The sequence below is a fragment of the Haliotis asinina genome, chromosome 15 (genome assembly GCF_037392515.1).
Source record: "Haliotis asinina isolate JCU_RB_2024 chromosome 15, JCU_Hal_asi_v2, whole genome shotgun sequence".
Classification (NCBI taxonomy): Eukaryota; Metazoa; Mollusca; class Gastropoda; order Lepetellida; family Haliotidae; genus Haliotis; species Haliotis asinina.
This window is the reverse complement of record NC_090294.1, coordinates 25,930,245-25,952,943: the sequence shown is the minus strand read 5'-3', so window position 1 is coordinate 25,952,943 and position 22,699 is coordinate 25,930,245. Positions and strand designations below refer to the sequence as shown.

The 22,699-nt window shown below is 41.0% G+C and overlaps 2 protein-coding genes across 3 annotated transcripts; one reads left to right on the top strand and one right to left on the bottom strand.

Moving 5' to 3' along the window:
* The first annotated feature begins 3,221 nt into the window (after positions 1-3,221).
* LOC137265299 (1,5-anhydro-D-fructose reductase-like) lies at positions 3,222-15,213 on the top strand. Of its 2 annotated transcripts, none has more exons than XM_067800658.1 (10): positions 3,222-3,457; positions 7,480-7,647; positions 9,430-9,546; positions 9,801-9,878; positions 10,551-10,673; positions 12,596-12,708; positions 13,122-13,203; positions 13,753-13,836; positions 14,514-14,596; positions 14,784-15,213. In XM_067800658.1, exons 1-10 carry the CDS (start codon positions 3,383-3,385, stop codon positions 14,854-14,856), a joined length of 996 nt encoding a protein of 331 aa, XP_067656759.1. In that variant the 5' UTR covers positions 3,222-3,382; the 3' UTR covers positions 14,857-15,213. The 2 variants fall into 2 exon arrangements, with proteins under 2 accessions (XP_067656759.1, XP_067656760.1); XM_067800659.1 differs by lacking the exon at positions 3,222-3,457 and adding an exon at positions 7,189-7,320 and having other exon boundaries at positions 14,784-14,935.
* On the bottom strand, positions 15,206-21,544 carry LOC137265298 (acid sphingomyelinase-like phosphodiesterase 3b). The gene is made up of 6 exons (XM_067800657.1): positions 21,415-21,544; positions 19,605-19,797; positions 17,857-18,101; positions 17,052-17,215; positions 16,667-16,844; positions 15,206-15,883 (listed from the first exon to the last, which is right to left on the bottom strand). The coding sequence occupies exons 1-6, from the start codon at positions 21,485-21,487 to the stop codon at positions 15,363-15,365; spliced, it is 1,374 nt and encodes a 457-aa protein (XP_067656758.1). The 5' UTR covers positions 21,488-21,544; the 3' UTR covers positions 15,206-15,362.
* Positions 21,545-22,699: the final 1,155 nt, after the last annotated feature.

Sequence of the window (22,699 nt, the reverse complement as noted above, 5' to 3'; positions counted from 1 at the left end):
ACGGTCACTACCAAGGTGGCAATGCAACTTATATGGCAGAGGTTATAGCAATAAAGGCGGATGTGTTGATATTCACCTCTTCTCGTGAAGATCTGGGGTAGAATTGATCTTCAGTAACCCATACTGGTCGTAGGGCGTAGACTAACTTGATCGATCGGAGGCTTTCTATACTAACCCCACCGTCTTTTTGATGCAGGGTGGTCGAGTCCTTCATAAAGCGTTCTCTCGTTACATACCCGGGTTCGATTCCCTACATGAGTACTGTGCGTGAACCCCATTTCTGGTATCCCCCTCCGTGGAATATTGCTAAAACTCACTCACTCGCCAGATATAGGTGACTGCAGTGACTGCAGTGACTGCAGTGACTGCAGTGTTTTATTCAAGGTTTTAGAAATGTCGACACTGGACGGGCCACAAGTATGCGTTTATGTTCTAACTGTAAGTTACGCGGTAAAGAAATTATCGACAACCCAATTGATATAGTATTTCTGTTGTTGTGTGGCAGTATTATGAATGTGTAAAATGCCCGAATCGTATAACATTGCACGTATGGATAGTACGTTGTGAGTATCGACCGGTGTGCTATATTTAGATAGATTTCAGGAAGGTACTGCAGGCTACTACGTTATTAAGGGCCTTTTACTATACTCTCATCCAGGGAGCGTATTTTGGAATATCTTTGACGCGTCATTCAAAAGTATTACAACCATATGGTGGTGGTCTTTAAATAATCGAGTTTGAACCATACAATCCGGTGATCAAAAGCAGGAGCATCAGTCTACGCAACTGAGATACGATGACATGCAGAAGAGCATGTCTAACCCGTGCGGTGCCAAACAACAAATAAACAAATCTGCTAATAGCATGAACATTTGTTTGGGGGATTTTTTTAGGTTTCGGCTGCACCTTAACATGCGTCAGGTTCTGCTCAGAAATGATGAAGCCTGACTGTTACATGTCCTTCCAGACATAATCATTGAAAAGGGCCCTTGGGTAGCCTTCTCGTTAATTGCGTTAGCTCATCAAGCCGAAGACCCGGGTTCGACTCCCCACATGGGTACAATGTGTAATGCCTGTTACGACGTAAGAAAGCCCATTTCTGGTGTCCCCCTCCGAGACATTCCTGGAATGTTGCAAAAAGCGGCGTAAAACGAAATTCACTCACTCACTTTAACATAATGGTGAATGGAATATTTACGACATTTCACCGACTCGCATTTGGCTTAGTATCGGAAAGAAACAACATACTTTCAACTGACGAAATACGCTGAGCTGGACCGGTGGTGTGGTTCGAGAAGTGGGGTTGTACGTGTATGTGGAGACATACGTCGAGACGTTGTTGTAAATAATCATATACAAAACACTAATTCTGGAACTGCTACGGGTGTGACAGTGTTTAAATACATCTGGCTAGGTGAAAGACCAGCCACACAGGACGATTGTTAGGAATGATTTTCTCAAATGATGCCTGACCTGAAGCGTGTGTCTCTGTTGGACGGAGCTGGATCGGGCCGGCTGTGATGTTTCACATATGAGAAAAGGAAATATATGACTAAAAAGAAATAAAAACGCGCCACCAACACCGACAAAATGGACGATCGAATATATCATCTCAATTTCGAAAGCTTTCAGACTTAAAACGTGGTTGATTTTGGTGTTCTTTCCAATGAAAGATGCAAATTTATTCCCACTTGGGTTACTTGACTTGAGTAAGTATATAATAAAAAACCAAACAAAACAGAAACACAGAACAACTAAAACGAGAATTAAAAGGAAAAAATAGCAAAGAAAAAAAATGAAAAAAAAATATACAAAAACATAAAACAATTCAAGTAACTTATATTTAAAATTTGAAAACTCACATAAAGACCACCGAACAACGTAATGAAAACCAGCAAAATAAAACACACACATAAAACCCAAACAAACAAAAACGAAATAAAGCCAAACCACATATAACCCAAGAACATGTGTCCCAGAGACTGCTGCAACAATATGTTTACAAAACACATGTTCAGAGATACAGAGTCTGGATACAACAAACGGAGGCTATATAGAACCTTTAAAACAGTTACTACTTTTACTGTGGAACCATATGTTTAGTGTACCGATGCCGAAAGCCCACAAGCGTTCCGTGGCTTTATTCAGAACGTATACAGTTCCTCTTCGAGGGGAGACATGGAAATATGGGGGACTGAAAATATTTTCACTCGACTGACAAAGCTGAATCAGAAAAAATACGTTTATTTGAATGCCTTCCCTATCCCCACATTTAAGAAGACCTTTTATGCGTTTTACCGTTTTACCTGGATTTTACTTTCTACGGGAAGCTGAGATATTTACACTCCTCTTTAGCTGCGAACACCTGTTTAACATACGTGCCAACTGCTGCTTTAATGTGCTTGTATTGGGTAAAAAACATTTGTGTAAAGAATAATATGTACTTTTAAACATTTTGATATATGTTTTACTATCGTTTATCTATTCAACGCACATTCATTTCATGCCTGAGTTGCGTTTCTTCGGCTGTTAAGTATGCAAAGTAAGTGCCTTGTCTGCATCGCCCAGGCAGGGAGAACCAAGGGTGGGTCAGGGCCGGGGTAATGGGAAGATGACATGGACGCTATTTTATGGTTTAGGAGCGTATCTTCATATTAATGCATTTACACTGATTGGTTAGGTGAGTGAGAGCGTATTGTATTAGTGAAATCACGGCGAGAGACACCAGACATGGGTTCACATATTGTACCCATGTGGGAAAGCGAACCCAGGTCTTCGATGTGACGAACGACCACTTTAACCACAAGGCTACCCCACTGCCCCATATTGGTGAGAACTGAACACTCTAGATGGTATGTTGATGAGGGGGCCACACTTTCATTAACAATTCTTTACCTCATTGATATTTGCACTCATTTATGAAATAATATTTTCACTTTTGACATAGTCCGTTATCACTCGCAGCTCGTTGATTATGTCATACATGGACACGTATCATCACCAGTCAGCACACTCCAAACAGCAATAACCCCATTCACCTCACAGTCTCGAGGTATACACAGCCTCATAACAGGTTACATGGCAGCCATATCTGTAGAAGCCACACAAAGTCTAGCTCATGCGAGGTCACCTCGACAGCGTTGACCGCAAACTGACTGGTTTTCCGATCGCGTCATGTATAGTACGCTTTGCATGGTCCGGGACCCAGTCGAAAAGCTGTTACAAGCGCTTCAGAATACATTACTGTCGGGACTCTCTCCAACCGCGCAGCGACCTACATGACAGGAGAACGTCATGTGATATGTGGTTTATGTAACTGGAGGTTGACAGGCTCAGGAGACAATAGGAAGATTACAGGTATAGTTTACGTGGCTGAGTCGACATGTCAGGTGAAGTTCCCAACGTCTCCTTCAACAACGGTCGATGTATGCCAAGTATTGGCCTAGGGACGTGGAAGGTGCGTACGTGGTGGTTATGGGTATGTGCTTCTCTCTCTCTCTCTCTCTCTCTCTCTCTCTCTCTCTCTCTCTCTCTCTCTCTCTCTCTCTCTCTCTCTCTCTCTCTCTCTCTCTCCGTACATGGGCGTGTTACTGCGAGGTGCTTTGTATATGACTGTTTAAGCGACGGGTTATTCGTCAAATGTCCTTGAAGTAGCGTACGGGTAACGACTGATTAGTGATGTGGGGTGGTTGAAGTGATGTGGGGTGGTAAATGAAGGGTGATTGGTGATATGTTGTGCTTGAAGTGGTGTGGGTGGTAAATGAAGAGTGATTGGTGACAGGCTGTGCTTGAAGTGGTGTGGGCGGTAAATGAAGAGTGATTGGTGATAGGCTGTGCTTGAAGTGGTGTGGGTGGTAAGTGAAGGGTGATTGGTGATATGTTGTGCTTGAAGTGGTGTGGGTGGTAAATGAAGGGTGATTGGTGATAGACTGTGCTTAAAGTGGTGTGGGTGGTAAATGAAGGGTGACTGGTGATAGGCTGTGCTTGAAGTGGTGTGGGTGGTAAATGAAGGGTGATAAGTGATGTGTTGTGCTTGAAGCGGTGTGGCTTGAGACTGACGGGACTGATTGGTATGTGAAGGTTGTATTGTGGGGATACGTATCTATGGTATACAGTTGTTGTATGGTGAGTTGTTTCAAAGGCATTTAGAAGTTGGAGGAATCAAACTAAAAGTGCTTTATGGTTCAACGTCTTTATTATACAAGGTCACAACGTTTCGAGACAGATTCTAGTCTCTTCTTCATGTGAAGTGAAGTGAAGTGAAGTTGTATGGTGGTTGGTTGACTGGTGATTACTCGTGTAAGGCGCCGTGTGGTGATACATTGTGTTGGTATGGATCACAGACAATTATTCATTTGTGGATTAAATGTTTCAGTGGTTGATGTGTGCGAGGTGTTGAATCATGTCTGTTTCGTAATGTACATGTATGTTGTACATATGCGTGTTAGTTGAAATTGTGTGACATGGTAGGACATTTCATGAATTTTGTTTGCATCAGTAATGGTGGATGTGTTACGTATTTGTAGGAGCTGCAGATGTAGCTGTAGCTGTAGCTGTAACTGTAGCTGGCGGTGAGCGATTGGCAATAGCTGATGGTCTTGTTGTACAGTTACGAATGTATTAATTGTTTTTCGATGCATTTACATACAGTGGGTTAACGTACCATTAATGCAAATCAACAACAATAATTTTGTGTGGCGGCAAAGTACATGCTTCAACTCGTTACGGTTATATTGTTTTTTTTTTCCACACAGCGCATTCCGTTATGACATTTAATAAAGTATGCATGATCGACAGCGGATGACAACATGTATAACTAATGCTGACGCCAGTGTAATAACAACAGCGTACTCTCCGGAATAAATGTTCTTTTTTTGTCAGTTGTATATGTGTTTGAATATGTAAATAAATGGCAGGACACCATTTCAGATTATCACTAGTCATCTCCATTTCCAGCCTGACGGCTTTGTTGGGCCCAGATTCAGGGGTAAATAACTCCTATCTGTTCACAATACTAGTCTCGCTGGGAAAAAATACCTTCTTAAAAATCTCACTCTTCAACAAAAAAATCAAGACGTTCAATTGTTCAGGTATGGTTGAGGAAAATATGACGTATTTTAGAACTGTGATACACACAATCATCTCTGGGATAAATGTACTTCACAATATAATATCACTGAAAGCTTTCGGATACAGGAGATCAGATCAACCCATCTCAAGCATATTTCTTCATTGGGAATAAGGGACAGTGGTGTAGCCTAGTGGTTTAAGCGTTCGCTCATCACACCGAAGACCTTGTTTTGATTCCCTCGCATGGGCACAATCTGTTAGGTCCATTTCTGGTGTGCCCCTGCCGTGATATTGCTGCAATATTGCTAAACGTGGCAACACAGGCCACTCGAACATTGCCACGTACATCTCAACTCACTCGATCCCTCACTCATTGGGAGTATCAAGGTTACACTATGTAAATAATGTAAACACTACATTCAGTGCAACGTATATAGTGGCATGATATAAGTGAGTCAGTAAGTGAGTTTAGTTTTACGCCGCCCTCAGCAATATTCCAGCTATATGGCGGAGGTCTGTAAATAATCGAGTCTGGACCAGATAATCCAGTGACCAACATCATGAGCATCGATCTGCGCATCAATGACATGTGTCAACCAAGTCAGAGAGCCTTACCACCCGATCCCGTCAGTCGCCTCTTACGACAAGCATAGTCGCCTTTTATGGCAAGCATGGGTTGCTGAAGGCCTATTCTACCCCGGGACCTTCACGGGTCGGCATGATATAAACATTACCACGTCTGCAAATTTTGATGTGGATTAAAAGCCTTCATTTAGAATTATTTCATCACAAAACGAAGCTTTTATACATGTTTTATCGAAGTTAATATGAAATTTGTGAGTTAGGATTAGTTGTTGAGTGTTCTCCTATGTTCTTTGGGTTAAGACGAGCAACGTTCCACCGCCATGTTGAATATTTACACTATGGTTCAAGTCTTGTAAACATTGTTATGTATGTGTAATACTGCACAGCCAAATACTTTTGTGGCGAACTTAAGACTGTCTCAAGTAAAAGATTGGACCTAAAGGTAACTTTCTTGATATCATTTCACCATTTCACGCCTGTGTCGAACTTAATTACGACTATCTGAAGCAAAAGCTTGGGCCTAGGGTAAACTTTCTTCAGTCATCATTTCACGCCTGTGTCGAACTTAATTACGACTGTCTGAAGCAAAAGCTTGGGCCTAGGGTAAACTTTCTTCAGTCATCATTTCGCGGTTGTGTCGAACTTAATTACGACTGTCTAAAGCAAAAGCTTGGGCCTAGGGTAAACTTTCTTCAGTCATCATTTCGCGGTTGTGTCGAAACTTGCAACTGTCTCAAGAAAAAGCTTGGATCTAGGGTAAATGTTCTTCAGTCATTTCGCGGCTGTGTCGAACTTACGACTGTCTGAAGCAATGTTTGGGCCTAGGGTATACTTTATTGAGTCATCATTTCGCTGCTGTGTCGAACCTCGGTTACCCCTACATTTACGTTGGTTTCTTCGACACAATGTAGTTTGATATGCGAAACATTCATAATGCCAGATAGTGATTAAGGTGTTCTCTCGTCCAAACCTGGTAACGACTCGTCACATCTGTAAAATGTTTAAAGCCCCTGATTTCCTATGATGATCTTGGAATAATATAATTTGTTCCCCGTGTGGTTAGGATAAATTCTAATATACACATTATGGTAGAACTTACCTGTGTAGTAACTTGAACCATTACGTTATGGGACAACTGAGTTATCACGACTTTCACTTTCCATGTGGTTGCCTTAAAACATCTGCACACTTGAAGACTGGGTTTCAAACAAACATCGCTCTGGTAACTTGAGACTATGCTAGTGAAAAAGAATGTCGTAACCAAGGTGGATTTGCAGATTACCTGGCAGTCATATCTGTAGAAGCCACAAAAAGTCTAGCTCATGCGAGGTCACCTCGACAGCGTTGTCTGCACACTGATTCGTTTCCCGATCGCGCCACATGCAGTACGCTTTGCATGGTCCGGGGCCCAGTGAAAAAAAGACTGTTACAAGCGCTTCGGAAAACATAGCTCTCGGGACTCTCACCTTCCCTGCAGCGATCTTCAGGAGAACGTCATGTGATATGTGGTTTTATGTGGATGTGACTGGGGGTTGATAGGCTCAGGAGACAATAGGAAGTTTACCGGTATAGTTTCGTGGCTGAGTCGACATGTCAGGTGGAGTTCCCAACGTCTCCTTCAACAACGGTCGATGTATGCCAAGTATTGGCCTAGGGACGTGGAGGGTATGTATGTGTGTGTGTGTGTGTGTGTGTGTGTGTGTGTGTGTGTGTGTGTGTGTGTGTGTGTGTGTCTGTGTCTGTGTGTGTGTCTGTATGTTCATGCATGCATGTATGTGCTTGTCATGAAATTAAGTAATCGTCATGCTTACATATGTTTTCCAGTCTGAGAAAGGGAAGGTTACAGAGGCAGTCAAGGCTGCTATTGAAAGTGGGTACCGCCACTTTGATTGTGCTTGGTGCTATAACAACGAGGCGGAGGTAGGTCTCGGGATCAACGCCAAGATCAACGATGGCACAGTCAAAAGGGAGGACCTGTTCATTGTCACAAAGGTGAGAAAGTAAATTATTGTGTATTCATCAACAATTCAGTTCTACTAAACGATATAAGTGATGCGTTTGACCAGTCTAAGTAAACTTATCCACAGTACTTATCGTTACACTCCACTACTGAGTCTAACAAAACCTTATGAGAGGTCGCGTCAGGTAACCTTTGAGATTGACCAATCAGAACACAGCTTACCAAATCGCGAAAAAGCACATTCGCACATCCCTTATGAACTTTTTATCTCGAAAAGGTTCGTACCCGAACGATTCCGAATGCTATTTAGCTTACGATAGCTTCCGGGTGATGCACACGGCGTACGTACTGTCATGACAACGGTGAGTAAACAGTCGCTGAAAATAGTGTTTTTGACAATATTCAAGGATGTTATCTTGCGGAAATGTTAGCTAATGGTAACCATGTCAACAGAACCCCAAAGCGTATATACTGCAGGTCAAATAACTGTGTTATATGCTGAGTTTTGTTTGTGGAGAGATCTGTGTCGGTGACCTGAATAATTTGAAAGTCCCTCCGATCCCTAAATAGCAGCCGTTGTCTGATTGGTTAAATCTATTTAACCGTCTCGGATTTGATTGGACTGTCATTGATTGCTCAAAGGTTACCTGACGCGACTTTCTACTAGGTTTTGTTAGACTCAGTGGTGTAGTGTAACGAAATACACTGAGACGAAGTTTACTTAGACTGTGCCTTTGACGATGTTTCAGCGAAATAAAAATACTCACCTTCATAAACTATCTTATCGCGACGTCACATAACGTCAGTCGTCATTAGATTAACCTGTGACTCCCATTAAGATTCTGATTTTAGAATGTTGCCGAGCAACTCATGCTGGTTGTAATGCAGATGCCAAACCGATTCTGACATAAAATGGAAACGCAAATTAAATGTACAAATTCACAAAGGCTCGTAAAGCAATCGGGCCATTCGTAAGGGCATCTAGTGGCATTGTTTTGTCGCCGGTAGAGTCTCTTCGCCACCGGAGAAAAAATCTTTGACAATACATTTCCAACACCCAGTGCAAGGTTCATTTTCGTGATGTATACGTGCCTTCCTCTTGCCCTTGGCACTGCTACCAAGACGGCATCTTGTGATTTCGTGCCATCCTCGTATTGGCTTCGTCTGTCCATCGGTACCATTTTTCACCTTGCGAAGATGACGCGCGGGAAACAAGATGCTGCCCAAGTCTTAAGAAGGCAACGTGTCTGCGTACAACCCTCGTGATGCGTGTTGCCATCGTATTGCGTTACGTTTCCATCTCGATGTGACCCCGTTGGAAGGGCTGACTTTGAGTAGCTCAAGTTTCCCGATTCTGCTGTAGTGACACTGATATTATAATGATTATCAAAACACTTTTATGGTAATGGTGATATAATCAGACATGTATGCCATGTTATTTTCGAATATTGCATTGTAACTTGATTAACAACGATGCTCACTGTCTTTTGACCAAATTCGGAGCCACGTCCGCCCGAAATTGGAATTTACTATTTCGTGTTGGCATCTTTTGTCACAATTGGGACAGTGAGCAGACAGCATAAAGAAGGTCACGACGAATCTGAATGACACGTTGATCAATCGCTGCCAAACTCTGTAGGGCGATAACACTGTCAGTCTGTCTGATTGTCTGTTGAATTATTTACATCCACGGCCATATACACTGCGCGTGTCAAACCAACGAACTAACAAACCAACAAACCAACAAACCAACAAACCTAATCAACAGCATCGTTACAAATAGGACGTAAACCTATTTCTTTCCTACTCATCAGCTATGGTGTACCCACCGCGAACCTGGTCGTGTGGAGATGGCGCTGAGGGATTCCCTCGACAAGTTGGGTCTGTCCTATGTTGACCTCTACCTGATGCATACACCGTTTGCCTTCAAGGTACACACTACGCTAACCCGAACATTCCTTTTCGCCCGATTACAAAAGTGAAATGAAACTTTATATCAAGAGAATGCCTTTACCATCAAAGTTTCTTTGAAATGCCAAACTAAAACGAATTGCTTTAAATCTATTTTAAATTTCAATTGTTTTTTTCCTAAAATATAGAAAACGCAAATCATATGTCATCCGAAATGCTTAAACCTGAAATGTTCAAGTGGCAAATGTTAAACTGTACTCTTGCCTGTGAGAAGGAGTCCGATGAAATCTGTCCAAGAGACGCTGACGGCAACGTACTGATGTCTGACATAGACTATGTGGAAACTTGGAAGGTCAGGTTTAGTATTTACCTTTATAACATGAGCGTGAATGAGATTTTAAGTTGAGATTTTAAGTCAATAACCTGAGATCAGTCGAGTACATGTTGATATCGTAAACTTAGACACAGTATCATTGTTATACACATTCTTGATTGTAATCCGGATATTCTGAGTAAGTCTATTTCTATATACATACGTCCATGGTTACTAACATGATATATACGCATGGTAGAAAGTATCGCAACATCCATGTATATTTTTCAGGTGTATAGCTCTTTAATCGAAAATGGCGGAAGGCAATGTAGAGCTGAAGATACCACGAACGTATCGCACTATCCAATGGTGTTAATTAAGACGTGCATATGTATATTATTGATGTTTTCTGAGAGACGGTGGGGTAGCCTAGTGGTTAAAACGATCGATCGTCACCCCGGTTTGAATCCTCATAAGGGTACAATGTGTGAAACCCATTTCTGGTGTTCCCCGTCGTGATGTTGCTGAAATATTGCTAAAGGCGGCGTAAAACCAAACTCACTCGCTCACTCTGAGAGGCTAACACATTGAACGTATATACCCTGTCAACTGCGTATATGCAATCATATATTTGTTCATAATCATTTAGAAATTTACACCTATTTTTATGAAATGACTTCAAATTACAATGCATTGTTTGGTTGAGAACAGGCAATGGAACCCTTGCTTGAGAAAGGACTGGTTAGATCCATCGGCGTGTCCAACTTTAACCTAGAGCAAATGGAACGGTTGCTGAAAACTGACGGGCTTAAGGTTAAACCCGTTACCAACCAGGTATGTTACCAAATGTGTTACCAACACAACTGACAGCATCAGTTCTCTGAAACCTGTAATTTCAACTTAGCAGACAATGCAGTGATTTTGAAATGTGTCCGTCAGTGTCGAAATGCAGTAATTACGGTTGTAAGTGTAATTAAGGGGCCACACATTCTAGTTCGTTAAAGGCGCAGTTCGTTGTAAGCATTCCGACGGATATATAGCTGCTAATTCAAAACGAGAATTCGGTTCATCCCTCATTTCGTCCATAAGCGTGTTGCATTGTACTTTCTTGTATCATTGCAAGCATTACCATTTATGATAACCCCACTAAGCTCCATTATTATCCTCCACCGCGCGTTTAGTGCAAAGCAGGGGATATAGCATTCGGTTCCGTCCGTCCGGACGGTCAAACTTACAAATTGGAATTCTTAAGAACTGTTGACTAGATTCTTTTCATACTTGGTACCCAGGTTCATCACAGTAAGTGAAAGGTCCCAGCTTTTTGGTGACCTTCATTTCAGGTCACAAAGAAACTTTTACGTTTTACCCTCGTATTTTCATATTTGATTCCACGCTCAATATAGGGACGGCTCAGAGCCCAGTCGATTTGCGTGACCTTCACCTAATTTTCAGGGTAACAGAGGCACTTGGAAGATTTCAGCATGTTAACCTGCATATTACGCTGGTCAGTGAGATATCTCAAGAACCGTTAACTATATTTTCTTCATGTGTAATACCAAAATCCATATAGGGAAGGCGCATGGCTTACACCAGTTTGGTGACCTTCGTGTAGGTGTCAAGGTCACACCGACTTTTAAAAAAATCTGCAAGGTAAACCTGTCAACAAGGTATCTCAAGAACGGATCACTAGACTTTGTTCATACACTTTCAAGACTTCTCTCGGATGTTTTTTTGATAACCAATGTCTTTACTACTATTCTTTGGACGTTTCATACACCATGACATTCATGTCAATGTCAGTGTGAGTGTTGCAAATATTTGAGTGTTGAACAACTTAAGAACACGATATCAAGACATTTAATTTCATTATGTACTACGACTTTCACATATATACTTAATAAGTTTGATTTGATCATTTACGGTGGGGGATTATCGCACCTTAGTGACAACTGCTTGTCCCCCACCCAGAAAATATTCAGCAGTCAATGCTCACTGTACGTTAGTATCTTTCTTTGACGATGAGTTGTGTTGTATATATTACGTGATCGGCTACGGTAATTTGAGCTACATTGCCGAACAAACATGTCCTGTGTTTCAAACTATCTGAGTCTTTCTTGAAATATGCAAAACCTAAAATACTCCCATTTACATTCATTCATCTTTTTCGAGAGTTTCGAAATGTTAGCAAAACAGATTTCAGTGAACATTCTGTACTTTATCCATCGTCTGTACTTCATGGGTGTATACACATTGCGTTCTTCCATCACGAAGAATGTATGGCTTAGGGTTGGAAATATGCCATGTTTGTCTCACAGTGGTTAAATCCGTAAGTAATCCCATATGTCATCAAATCATTGAGGCTGACTCATGCCATCGTATCCCAACTGTGTATATCGATAATCATGATGCAAGCGACTGGATTGTCTGGTCCACGCTCTATTATTTAATAGGAAAGAGGAAACAATACAAAACATCAAAACAAAACAAAACAAAACAAAACAAAATAAAACACCAACACCCCTCCCCCCCCCCCAAATAATACAAACAATACAATTCAACAAATAGAAAACAAACAAACAAAAAACAAACAAAACAAAACAAAAACAATACAAAAAACAAAACAAAGCAAAACAAAAAAACAACACTCAAAAAACTAACATCAACAACAACCACATCAACAACAACAAAATTCAGGACCGTTGACGAGTTCATCACGATGTCATTAATCTTGTGCACGTATTTCTTATACTTTTCAGATTGAAGTGTCTCCGTATCTCACCAACGATGAACTTATATCCTTCTGCAAGGATAGAGGGGTGACGATCACGGCATACGCACCCCTTGGGTCAGCTGACAACCCTGCTTTTCAGTAAGTCACCTCGCTATTATAAGAATAAGTAAACCTCTCCGTATGTCAGAGTCCCAGCGTTAGGAAATGGATACTTTCGACATATTTTCAGTTGAATGACGTTTCATTCATTCACATCAATATTGACCAAAGGTAAACCGAAAACAATGCTTGATCTCCTACAACGAATATGTAATCATAAGGGCTGGCGTTTAGTAGTAATAATATTATTATAGGATATTATATAGCGCACATATCCATGCAACTATTGCTTGCTCAAGACGCTGGTATTTGTTTCCATCGATCACTAGATGTCCATGTCAGCGTCCCATCGTATTATCAATCTCAACTCCCTGGGGAGTATACAACTCTTGCTGCCACTAGGCGCACCGAGTTTATTGTATTACTTATACGTACCGTTACATGTATTTCAGGTCAGTGAAGGATCGTCCACTTGTCATCAACGACCCAGTATTACAGGAACTAGGCAGAAAGTATGGTAAAACGGCAGCACAGGTAAATTGGGACCATAGAAAATAAGAACAATCATGTACTCTCAACTTCTAGTCAATTCATCTTCATGTTGGCTAGTTTGTTTTATAACGTCGCACTCAGCGATATTCCCGCTAAATGACAGCGGTTTTTCTGGATCAGACAATTCAGTGATCAACAGCATGGACATCAATCTATCATGAACCAGCCAAGTCAGCGAGCCTGACCACCCAGTACCTCTAGTCGCTTCTCACGACAAGCATGGCTCGATGAAAATCAATTCTAATCCGTTTTTTCACGAGCACCATCCTAAAGAGGTTTGCAGCAAAGTGTAACACGGGAGGAAGGACCTCGAGCTCTCTTCGATGTTTAACTACTTACCTCATTAAAGGTATAGATTATCAATAGTTATGACATTATTTTCATTGAATATATTCCGGTAGTTTTAGTCGTATGTAGATTATCCGTAAATCGTGAAATAAGGTCAGATCGTCAAAACAACATTCATCAACTCCATCTTTTAACATTACAAGCCACGTTCCTAAATTCAATATGTCGTCTTCCTGAACACAGGTTGCACTGCGTTGGGGGATACAGAGGAACACCTCCGTCATTCCGAAGAGCGTCACACCATCGAGGATCAAGGAGAATATACAGGTATATAAGGAAAACCCTATGACTTTTATCATAGGGCCTTTTCTGGAACATGTTATGTTATCCCAAGTCGCAACATGAGTAAATATTCTTTAACTCACTGTAAAATCACAGTTCAGCACACTATACAAGTTTGGTTGCTGGACATACCAAATGGTGGCTTCTTATAAACTATTTGATAGGTACGTTAGACGCCGTTCAACCTCGTTCGAAAAAAAAATGAACCACCGCATTCATTCATATACACTGCCTTCCCTTCACTACTTTTCTGTGCAATAACGGCATCCTTTTCATGTCTGAGCAGAAAGTTTTCAGCAATGTTCCAGCGACACCACAGCGGGAGGCACTAGAAATGGGTTTACACATTCTACCCACAAGCTGTAGCGCAAATACAGTTACGCAACAAACTGCGAAACTGACCAGTCTTCCTGTTTGATTTTAGGAATCTGAAAGCACAGTCTGTTGAAATGGGTGTCTACCTTTAGTTTTTCTGACATTTTATTTTATGATATAAATATCTTTCGAACCAAATCTAGGGAAGCACGTTGCAGCCTTTGCTCGTTTCGCTAGTATGTGGAAAAACAGGTAATTTCTCTGTGTTGCGCAACCCTGTTAGCCCTATAGTTTGCCTGTCCTCATCTTACAGAGTTTTCCATGGATGATGTTTTCGATATTCACAGATTCTTGACTTTGAACTGACGGAGGACGACATGAAAGTCATATCTAACCTCAACCGGAACTTTAGGGCTTGTTCGTTTCCCTTGTGAGTACACTGAAAACCTTTGTTTGATGAAATGTTATTGACAGTTGCTGTACTCTGATTCTTTGCGTCCATTAACAACATTATTTCTACATTGTGATCTGCGTGTTATATGTAGCCGGAACTAACTCTTGGTATCGTGTATGGTATAATGAATTTATAGTTTAAGTGCATTTGTTTCATATTGCAGTGTTCCCCAGCATAAGTATCATCCCTTTAACACAGCAGGACAGAACGGAGAGTCTTCCAAGAACAAAATATGATTTGTACAAATCATAGTAAAAATATTAATTATGCACTACATTTTATGTTGTTTGACATCGAGCTCAGCAATATTTTGTAAACACCATAGCGACCCTAACATAATGACGTATGACCTGCAAAGTGAGTGAATAAGTGTAGTTTTAAGTTGCATACAACAACATTCCACCTATATTGCGACCGTATTACATTGTCTGGGGCATAAAATCCAGTGATCAACACCATTAGCATCGATTTAGGTAACTGGGATACGATGACATGTGTAGACCAAATCAGTAAGTCTGACCACCCGATCCCATTACGACAGTATGAGTTACGTAAGATCGACATAATTAGGACGAAACAAGTCTCTTGATTGGGTATGTTTTATTTACGTAAGTGGATTGCAGAATATAAAATGTCCTTATATGTAAAATGTAAAGTATAAAAATAAAAAAAAACGACTCTCAAATTGTTGTGTTCAGAAATAGATCTTAAACAGAATTTCTCTCTAAATCAGAACATCTCTCTAGAGCAGTCCATAATACATGTATACGGAAACTAACATGACTATAAGAAAGGATGAAGAACACAACCTTGCCGAACCTCCAACTATTGCTGTGTAGCAGGAATCGAACGAATCCTCGGTCATGTGGATGAAGCCACAGTTTAATTCAGCTCGACACTTCTCGTCACAAGCATTCACGGCAGTTTCTTCGTTAGCCAGGACAGAGATGTATCTAATATACTTATCAAGAAGATACTTATCAGTCCTGAAGGACTTTATGATATTATCAACGGAAACTGCTGAGAGATCAGACTGCCCGTACGCTTCACTGGCTTTGTATTCAAGTTTCCAGTCAGAGGCGTTGTTTCTGTTGCTAGCAGTCAGGTCCATATAATACTGGTGGATGTCAAGTGGGACTCCGGTCTTCTGGTTGTACTTGACAAGTCTGATGGCTGGGTTGTGGGGATCGCCGCTTTTCTCAGGGATTTTATACCGCCAGGGAGTGATTGATGGAGCCATGAACATTGGTACACCCGGACGCCCTTAAATGTACCCAGAAAACCAGTATAGACCAAATCATCTCGCACAGTCATGTTAACTCTTTTGAGAAATCATGTTCGATACTTTGATAAATTGATAAAGCGCTAAGGGATTAGAGTTTATCCAGTTTGTATCCACCTCTCCTGTCTGAAGAACATCTTGTGATGTCCTTCCTGGACGAACACGAAACGCAATTCTTCCAATGCTCCACTGAGTAGGATATAATGCACAACTGTCCATAAATTAAGTAAAGATACTTTCGCATAATTATCTAAATCGTATATGCACATATTTTGCCAAACAGACAAACGTTAAGGACTTAAATGATATTTACCGACATTTTAATGATGACGGTTAGTACTACATATGACTAAATCTTTTATTTAAACAAAACAAAACAAAACAAATTCGGTTCATCAAAAGCAACGTGTTTATTGTTTGCTGTTTGCAACAGCCATCCCAACCACAGAATTTGGTTGTTGGAATATAACATATATCATGTCAAAATTATACTCAGAATATATCGTGATTGATAATATTTTTATAATAAACATGTTTATCACTTTCAAAATATTAAGCTCTAAGAACACAATTATAGCTACGCTTGATCCTCCAAACGGGCGGAATTTGTGGATGCTGAGGAAATATATGTTGGAACCTGCCCTATCTGCATCTCTGGTTTGTTTGGATCTAGGCCGTTTTGTCTCTTACTATTTTCATTCCTCGATATTATGGACGCATAACATGGTGATGTTTGCAAACAACCAATGAAAATAGCGACTCACCATCATTCCTTTGCAAGAGTTTGAATCCGTCGTAGTGGTCGTGACCGAAGAACATGCCTACGATGATGTCGGAGTATGTACGAATGATGTCAAGAAAGCGGATGTTATAATGGGTGTAAAAACGCTTCACCTTCCCTGGGACGTGGATGCCCGGTGGGACATGGGCGGTCATCAACACCTTCAGCAGGGAAAGCAGTAATGAAAGCACCATAACACCCCAAACAATAGAATCAAACCAGAGCGTCGTCAGGCATGTGATGCTTTTCGAAATCCGAATATTTACGTTCATGTGTGATAAAAAAGCATGTACTCCTAAGGGTTTTAAAAGCAAGTTACTTTTTTATCATCTAAAATCAGTTTCAATGATACTTTGCTTTGTTACTACCTTTTCTCCAGCAGCTTTGGCGTTCTTGAGGACCTCCTCCAGCCAGGCGAACTGACCAGTTGGGTCGGTCATCTCAGCGGTCAGTTTGTCCGACGTGTAGTATATATTTGTGTTCAGTCCTATGATCCTCAGTCCGTATGCTGTCTTCACGGTGTAGTAGGCACCTGGCATGAAATTAATTCATCGGGGATTCACGGATTAAAATACCAGAATATTGTTTGGAAGGATCGATGGTATAGCCTAGTAACCTAAAGTGTTTGCTCGATTCCCCACATGGGTACAATGAATGAAGCCCATTTCTGGTGTAACCCGCTGTGATTCTAACTGTTTGGAAGTACATTAGATTCAACACCAGCAGCACACCAGTTATAACATGGCGTATTTATTTCAACACCAAAAGTCACAGATGCTAAACTTCATGTAGTAAGGGACACACAAGCAAAGGATATTAATCACAACGAACCCTCTATCAACGGATCCAGGTACGGTTAAGGGACACAGATGTTTACATTACGCTCGAATTCAATGAAAGATCCGGAACACCAATACATTAAAATAAATTCTGTAATATACATATAATATTCAAATACTAAACCACATCACAATACCGTAGGAACTGTCTGTAAAACCAGGTACATTTAATAACTATCAATATGAAGCAAGATAGTGGCTTTACGAAACGTTTCAACTTGATATGCGTTAATATGAAATCCATATCCCTCTTACTCAAGATGGAGCAACACAGATACCAAAACTGAATCATTTAATCCTCGGCTCCGCTGTACCTGACAGAAAGCCTGTCTACCTTTACGAAAGGTTTCTAGTTGATTTCCATCACCAATCCAGTCTTCCCAGAGTTCCGCAGTGGCGTTGTACAGGAAGTGCGTTGTGCCTGGGAGCTGGTCGGACGGATACCAGTCGTTGTTCCCCATCGTGGAGTAGACCTTGACCCGCGGGAATGCCGTCTTCAAGGCGTCAGTGATACGTCTCAGGATGTTCAGGACGTATGTCTCACTGGCGTATTGATCATCAACATGTCCTATGTTGTCCCTGTGACTCGGCAGAAATACAGGAGTAATCATAGTCCCCCACTACGGTGAGAAAATCAATAAGCTAAGTTCCTGTTTTCTATCCAGTCTCTCGTACTTTGTAATATATAGGTTTATCACTAAAGACGGATAGATGATCAAAAACCGGACGATAAGCACACATCGAGGAATGTATCGTATTTTAATGGTCTAACCCGTATTAAGGGATTTTGTCAATATTTCTGAAGATTGTACGGGGCGTATACACACGCCTTCCACTGAGGTGCATTTGTTTTTCTTTTCTAAATCGAGAAAGATTGAGCTGCTGTGCCGGAAGTATGCAAAACTAGGTCGTAAGCGCTGGGCTTAACTTTCCCCGACGATCTGATTGGCTAATTATAATACAACAAATGCACATGCAAATATGAGCGGGAAATTATACAGTTTTTCATACATGGAGTTTGAACATTGCCATGACCTGATGTTCTATTTCGGAAAAATAGTTTAAAAAGAGTAAAATTATTTTCGAAGAGACATTCATTCGGTGTAATGCGTTCTTCCGGGCCTAGCGCTGACAACTTCATTAGACGTTCCTGTTTTTACACCCAAGACCCGTTTACAGACCAGGACATGGTTAGATTCAATTTCCTTACTAACCGATAATCCCAAACTTAGACACCATACATCAGGATTGGGAGAACCTTGGAATAGAAAATGCAAAAAAATACAATCTCAAAGGCAATGGTTTGATATGTGACAACGAGCGTAGGATACCCAAAAGAACCCGTTTTGCTTGTAAAGCAATGTTATCAGTGCGTTTTGAACGGGGTAAGTGTTTTCAAAAGAAACAACAACACCCAAATATTTATATGAGGGCAGACATTGCAGTTGGACAGCCTCATAAAATCACCTTTCGTGTTTAAATAAACCACCACCATCTTTAAATACAACAATCTATGGCATATCTCTATTAATAGCAAAGGAGTTGTTTTTACAATATTAATTTCATAATCAGTGAGTGAGTCAGTGAGTATTCTTTAACGCCGCTTTTAGCAATATTCAAGCATTATCACGGCCAAGGGCACCAAAAATGAGCTTCACACATTGTATTCATGTGGTGAAACGAACCCGGTCTTTTGGCGTGACGAGCGAACCCTTTAATCACCAGGTTACCCCACAGCCCCCTTCACATAATAAACTTTGTAACGTTGCAATTGCAATGGATTATTTAGACTAAGTAGTTTAACATACTATCACATTACACGCTGATCTACCACGATCGAATTTCTCATGGGTTGAATTTCATTTCTATACAAATGTATTTCTCCTTTTAAAAATAGGTTCACTTGGGGCTAAGGAGCGAAAGATTTGAAATTGGCCGTGTTGGATTATTATTTTAATCCGTTTACGAATCGCTTTTCGCCGGTTAGAATCCCCCATTTTGCTTTAAGTATGATCCTTGCTTGTACTGTACTTATTGATTATTGATTGCACTAACGTAGTATGATTGATATATCATGCCTACCCAGTCCAGAGAATAAAGTCAACATCGTCCTTGATGCTGACCATGGCGTTGATGCTGTTATTTACGAGCCGCCAGGGGGAGTCGCACCAGTAGTCGCCATAGATACCACGCACCGGAACTTCGTCACTACAGGACCGCATTTCAGACCAGTACGTAGGGTCGTAATGATGGTCCGTGATGTGCCAGAAGAAACCTTAAACAGACACAAATGAGGTACAGTTTGGACAATCTGTTTTCACATAGGTAGGTAATTGTTTTCACGAAACGAAACGAAATGTTATTAATGCAGTAAAGGTTGCTTGGTATTAACTTAAGTTTTCAAGTGTAAAACTGAGGCATAACGACACATTTTGAAGAAGAAATACTTCAGGAGCCAAAAGTTTACATGTGATGTAGAAGGAAACATGGCTACTACTATTGGTGGCATTTGTCCTCATCTAATTTTTCCTTGTGTCATTAAGCAAATTATGATGAAGATTTTATGTAACGACATGACAGTGAACTTTTAATGATGTTGACGTTTAAAGTGAAGATGATAATGTACTAGTTCTTACCGAATATCAGTTGTGTGGTCGACTAGAATCGAATTACAAGACGTTAAGTAAAACATGTTACAGTGGACCCCAGTCTCACCCCAAATGTCACAGAACACTATTTTAATTTTAGCGCATTCATTCTCGACCCAGTTTAAACCGTTATGACACAACCCTATCGATGAACAGGAAGAAATAGCAATACCGAGTACACGTCTCAGCAAAACCAAGCGTTTCATCATCGGACGTTATTAGGGGCGTGGCACACAAGCAGATCCGTCCTTACAACGGCTTCCGTTTGGACATAAACATTTCAACATCGGTGCACGATAATACAGGTCCTGGATTAAATTAGACTTGCATAATATCTGACATCCTGTTCGGCGAGAATTAAATACACCCTTGGGGCACCATAGACGTGACGTCACGCTCTATTCTCAACATGGCTACAATGAGTGAAAGCCCATTTCTGATGTCCCCCGCCGTGATTTTGCTGGAATATTGCAAAAAGCAGCGTAAAAACCCAATTCAACAACTCACTCATTTAAAAAACTGTCTATACATCAGTAGTAAATTCGCACAATGTTCTGCACTGTCAACACAGTGTAATAGTATAGTATATATATCCTTGTTTATTGTTGTTTTTTCAAAAAGATTGGTTGACTCCACCGACAGCCCTCTAGCTGCATAACAATCCAACCCGATTTGCAATAATACGAGCCACATCCCACGCAGTTGACGTACGATGACACACTGCTAACCAACTCAGCGATCACTACCAATTTCAAATTGATGATACCCCTCCCCTTTTACCTCCATAGAACAGATTTGAGGATCCCACCCACAGGCCCTCGTGTCTTTGCGAAAATTGAATGTTTTCTGTTGAGACTCTCTACATCTTGACAAGGCCGGACACGTTTGCTTTGCCGATCGCATGCAATCGCTTAAAAGTTAATATAAACAAAATCATGGATGACTGGCCTATCGGTCACCATTCAGGACACGTACCTATTCTTTATTGTTATTTCTATAAGTCGATCGAAACTCCATTTTGACCCTCAACTAAATGATAACCTCGACACAAATGGATGATGGTATATCTGCATTAAACGTGGGTGATTGGTGGAAGCTTGTTAAGGAGACATTGACAACTCATGCTTTCTTTTGAGAAGTCATTGATCGAATAATTCTACATTTAGCAGTCGATCATCATCATCATCATCATCATCATCATCATCATCCCAACGCATAGCCATAATTTACAAACGGTTCCTTACCTTCGTGTGCATGTGCACATGTTGGATATAGCAGAAGTATAGCGCACACCTTGAACCAACTTTCATCCTGCATTTTCTCCGCAGCGCTTTTACCTTACCGGTCTTACCGGTGACCGCTTGAAAATGCAGTGTCGTGTGCAAAATACCGTCTGCCCTTTGCATTCCATACACACGAAGAGTGAATCTTCCGGTGTTCATTTTTTGGTTAGATGACAATATTTGAGAAAACATACATATTTATCTTCATCTCATTTTCTTACTGAAGTCCCTGCTAGAGTAAAGCTGACATGGAAAGAAAATGGAAAGTGCATGTTGGGTTCAAGGTCACAAACATGAAGCAAACAACAGTAGCAGCATAATGGGCAAACTATTTTGTAACCAACACATGACTAAAATGTTGCTTCAAAACCGTATTTGTTTTTAATTCAGTCAAAATAGCGACTGATACAGACAGTCTTCATAAACCTGGTTTCTGTTTCCAGAAAGTTGGACACACAACTGTGAGTGCAAGGCGAAGGTTTCCAGGCCTTCCTTTCCTACCTCACGTTTATCAATCTACTGGCAAACAAGGATAAGTTGGACCAGCGCAGAGAACGCGTTTACGAGAAGTAGGCGGTGCACGGCAATGAGCAAACCCATTTGGTTTGTGAAAGGGAGAGCAGGTGTAGGCTAGTGCACGTGTAGTACATGACAATGAAATTGATTCCACACGCTGCACACGCCTTGCTCATGAGACTCCCACGTGGTCGGTGTATCACTACACTTGAACGCTGGCAACCAGGGACCCCTTCGCTCACAATGGCAAGCGCCAGTTATTGACACTCATACATGCTAATACAGGTCAATTGTCAGGCTCAACTCATCCTTGTTTGCCAGTAGTGTACACAACAGAACAGTCCCAACTGCGTAGATCATTTTGTTGATAATGGGATTGTCCGGGCTGGACTAGATTATTTACAAGGGCCACCCTATGGCTGGCATATTACTAAGTGCGGCGGAAAAAAAACTCACTCATTAAAGATAGTCCAAGACCTGGCAGTCTTTCTTTCTCTGTAACCGAGTGTGACAGCACGTGTGGTTGCAACAACATTTAAATGGTAGTGCACAGAAGATAATCGTGGGGTTTTACACTTTTCGTTATGATGTTAACAGATCTAGTGGACAAATATCAGTTATAAGATGGCAGTTATAAGATTGTTGGAGTTTTAAAGTATATGAGAAGTGTTTTAGAATGTTCATTTGATCATTGGAATATTTCACTGAAAATAAAGTGGATTCGTCTCCA

Excerpts from the sequence above, each read along its gene's own strand:
- LOC137265299 (XM_067800658.1), top strand. The coding sequence starts at position 3,383 with ATGTCAGGTGAAGTTCCCAACGTCTCCTTCAACAACGGTCGATGTATG. Across the intron at positions 13,204-13,752 it reads ATGGTAAAACGGCAGCACAG|GTTGCACTGCGTTGGGGGAT; the intron begins GTAAATTGGGAC and ends TCCTGAACACAG. Across the intron at positions 13,837-14,513 it reads GGATCAAGGAGAATATACAG|ATTCTTGACTTTGAACTGAC; the intron begins GTATATAAGGAA and ends CGATATTCACAG.
- LOC137265298 (XM_067800657.1), bottom strand. The coding sequence starts at position 21,487 with ATGCAGGATGAAAGTTGGTTCAAGGTGTGCGCTATACTTCTGCTATAT. Across the intron at positions 19,798-21,414 it reads ATGTGCACATGCACACGAAG|GTTTCTTCTGGCACATCACG; the intron begins GTAAGGAACCGT and ends TGTCTGTTTAAG. Across the intron at positions 17,216-17,856 it reads ACTAGAAACCTTTCGTAAAG|GTGCCTACTACACCGTGAAG; the intron begins GTAGACAGGCTT and ends ATTTCATGCCAG.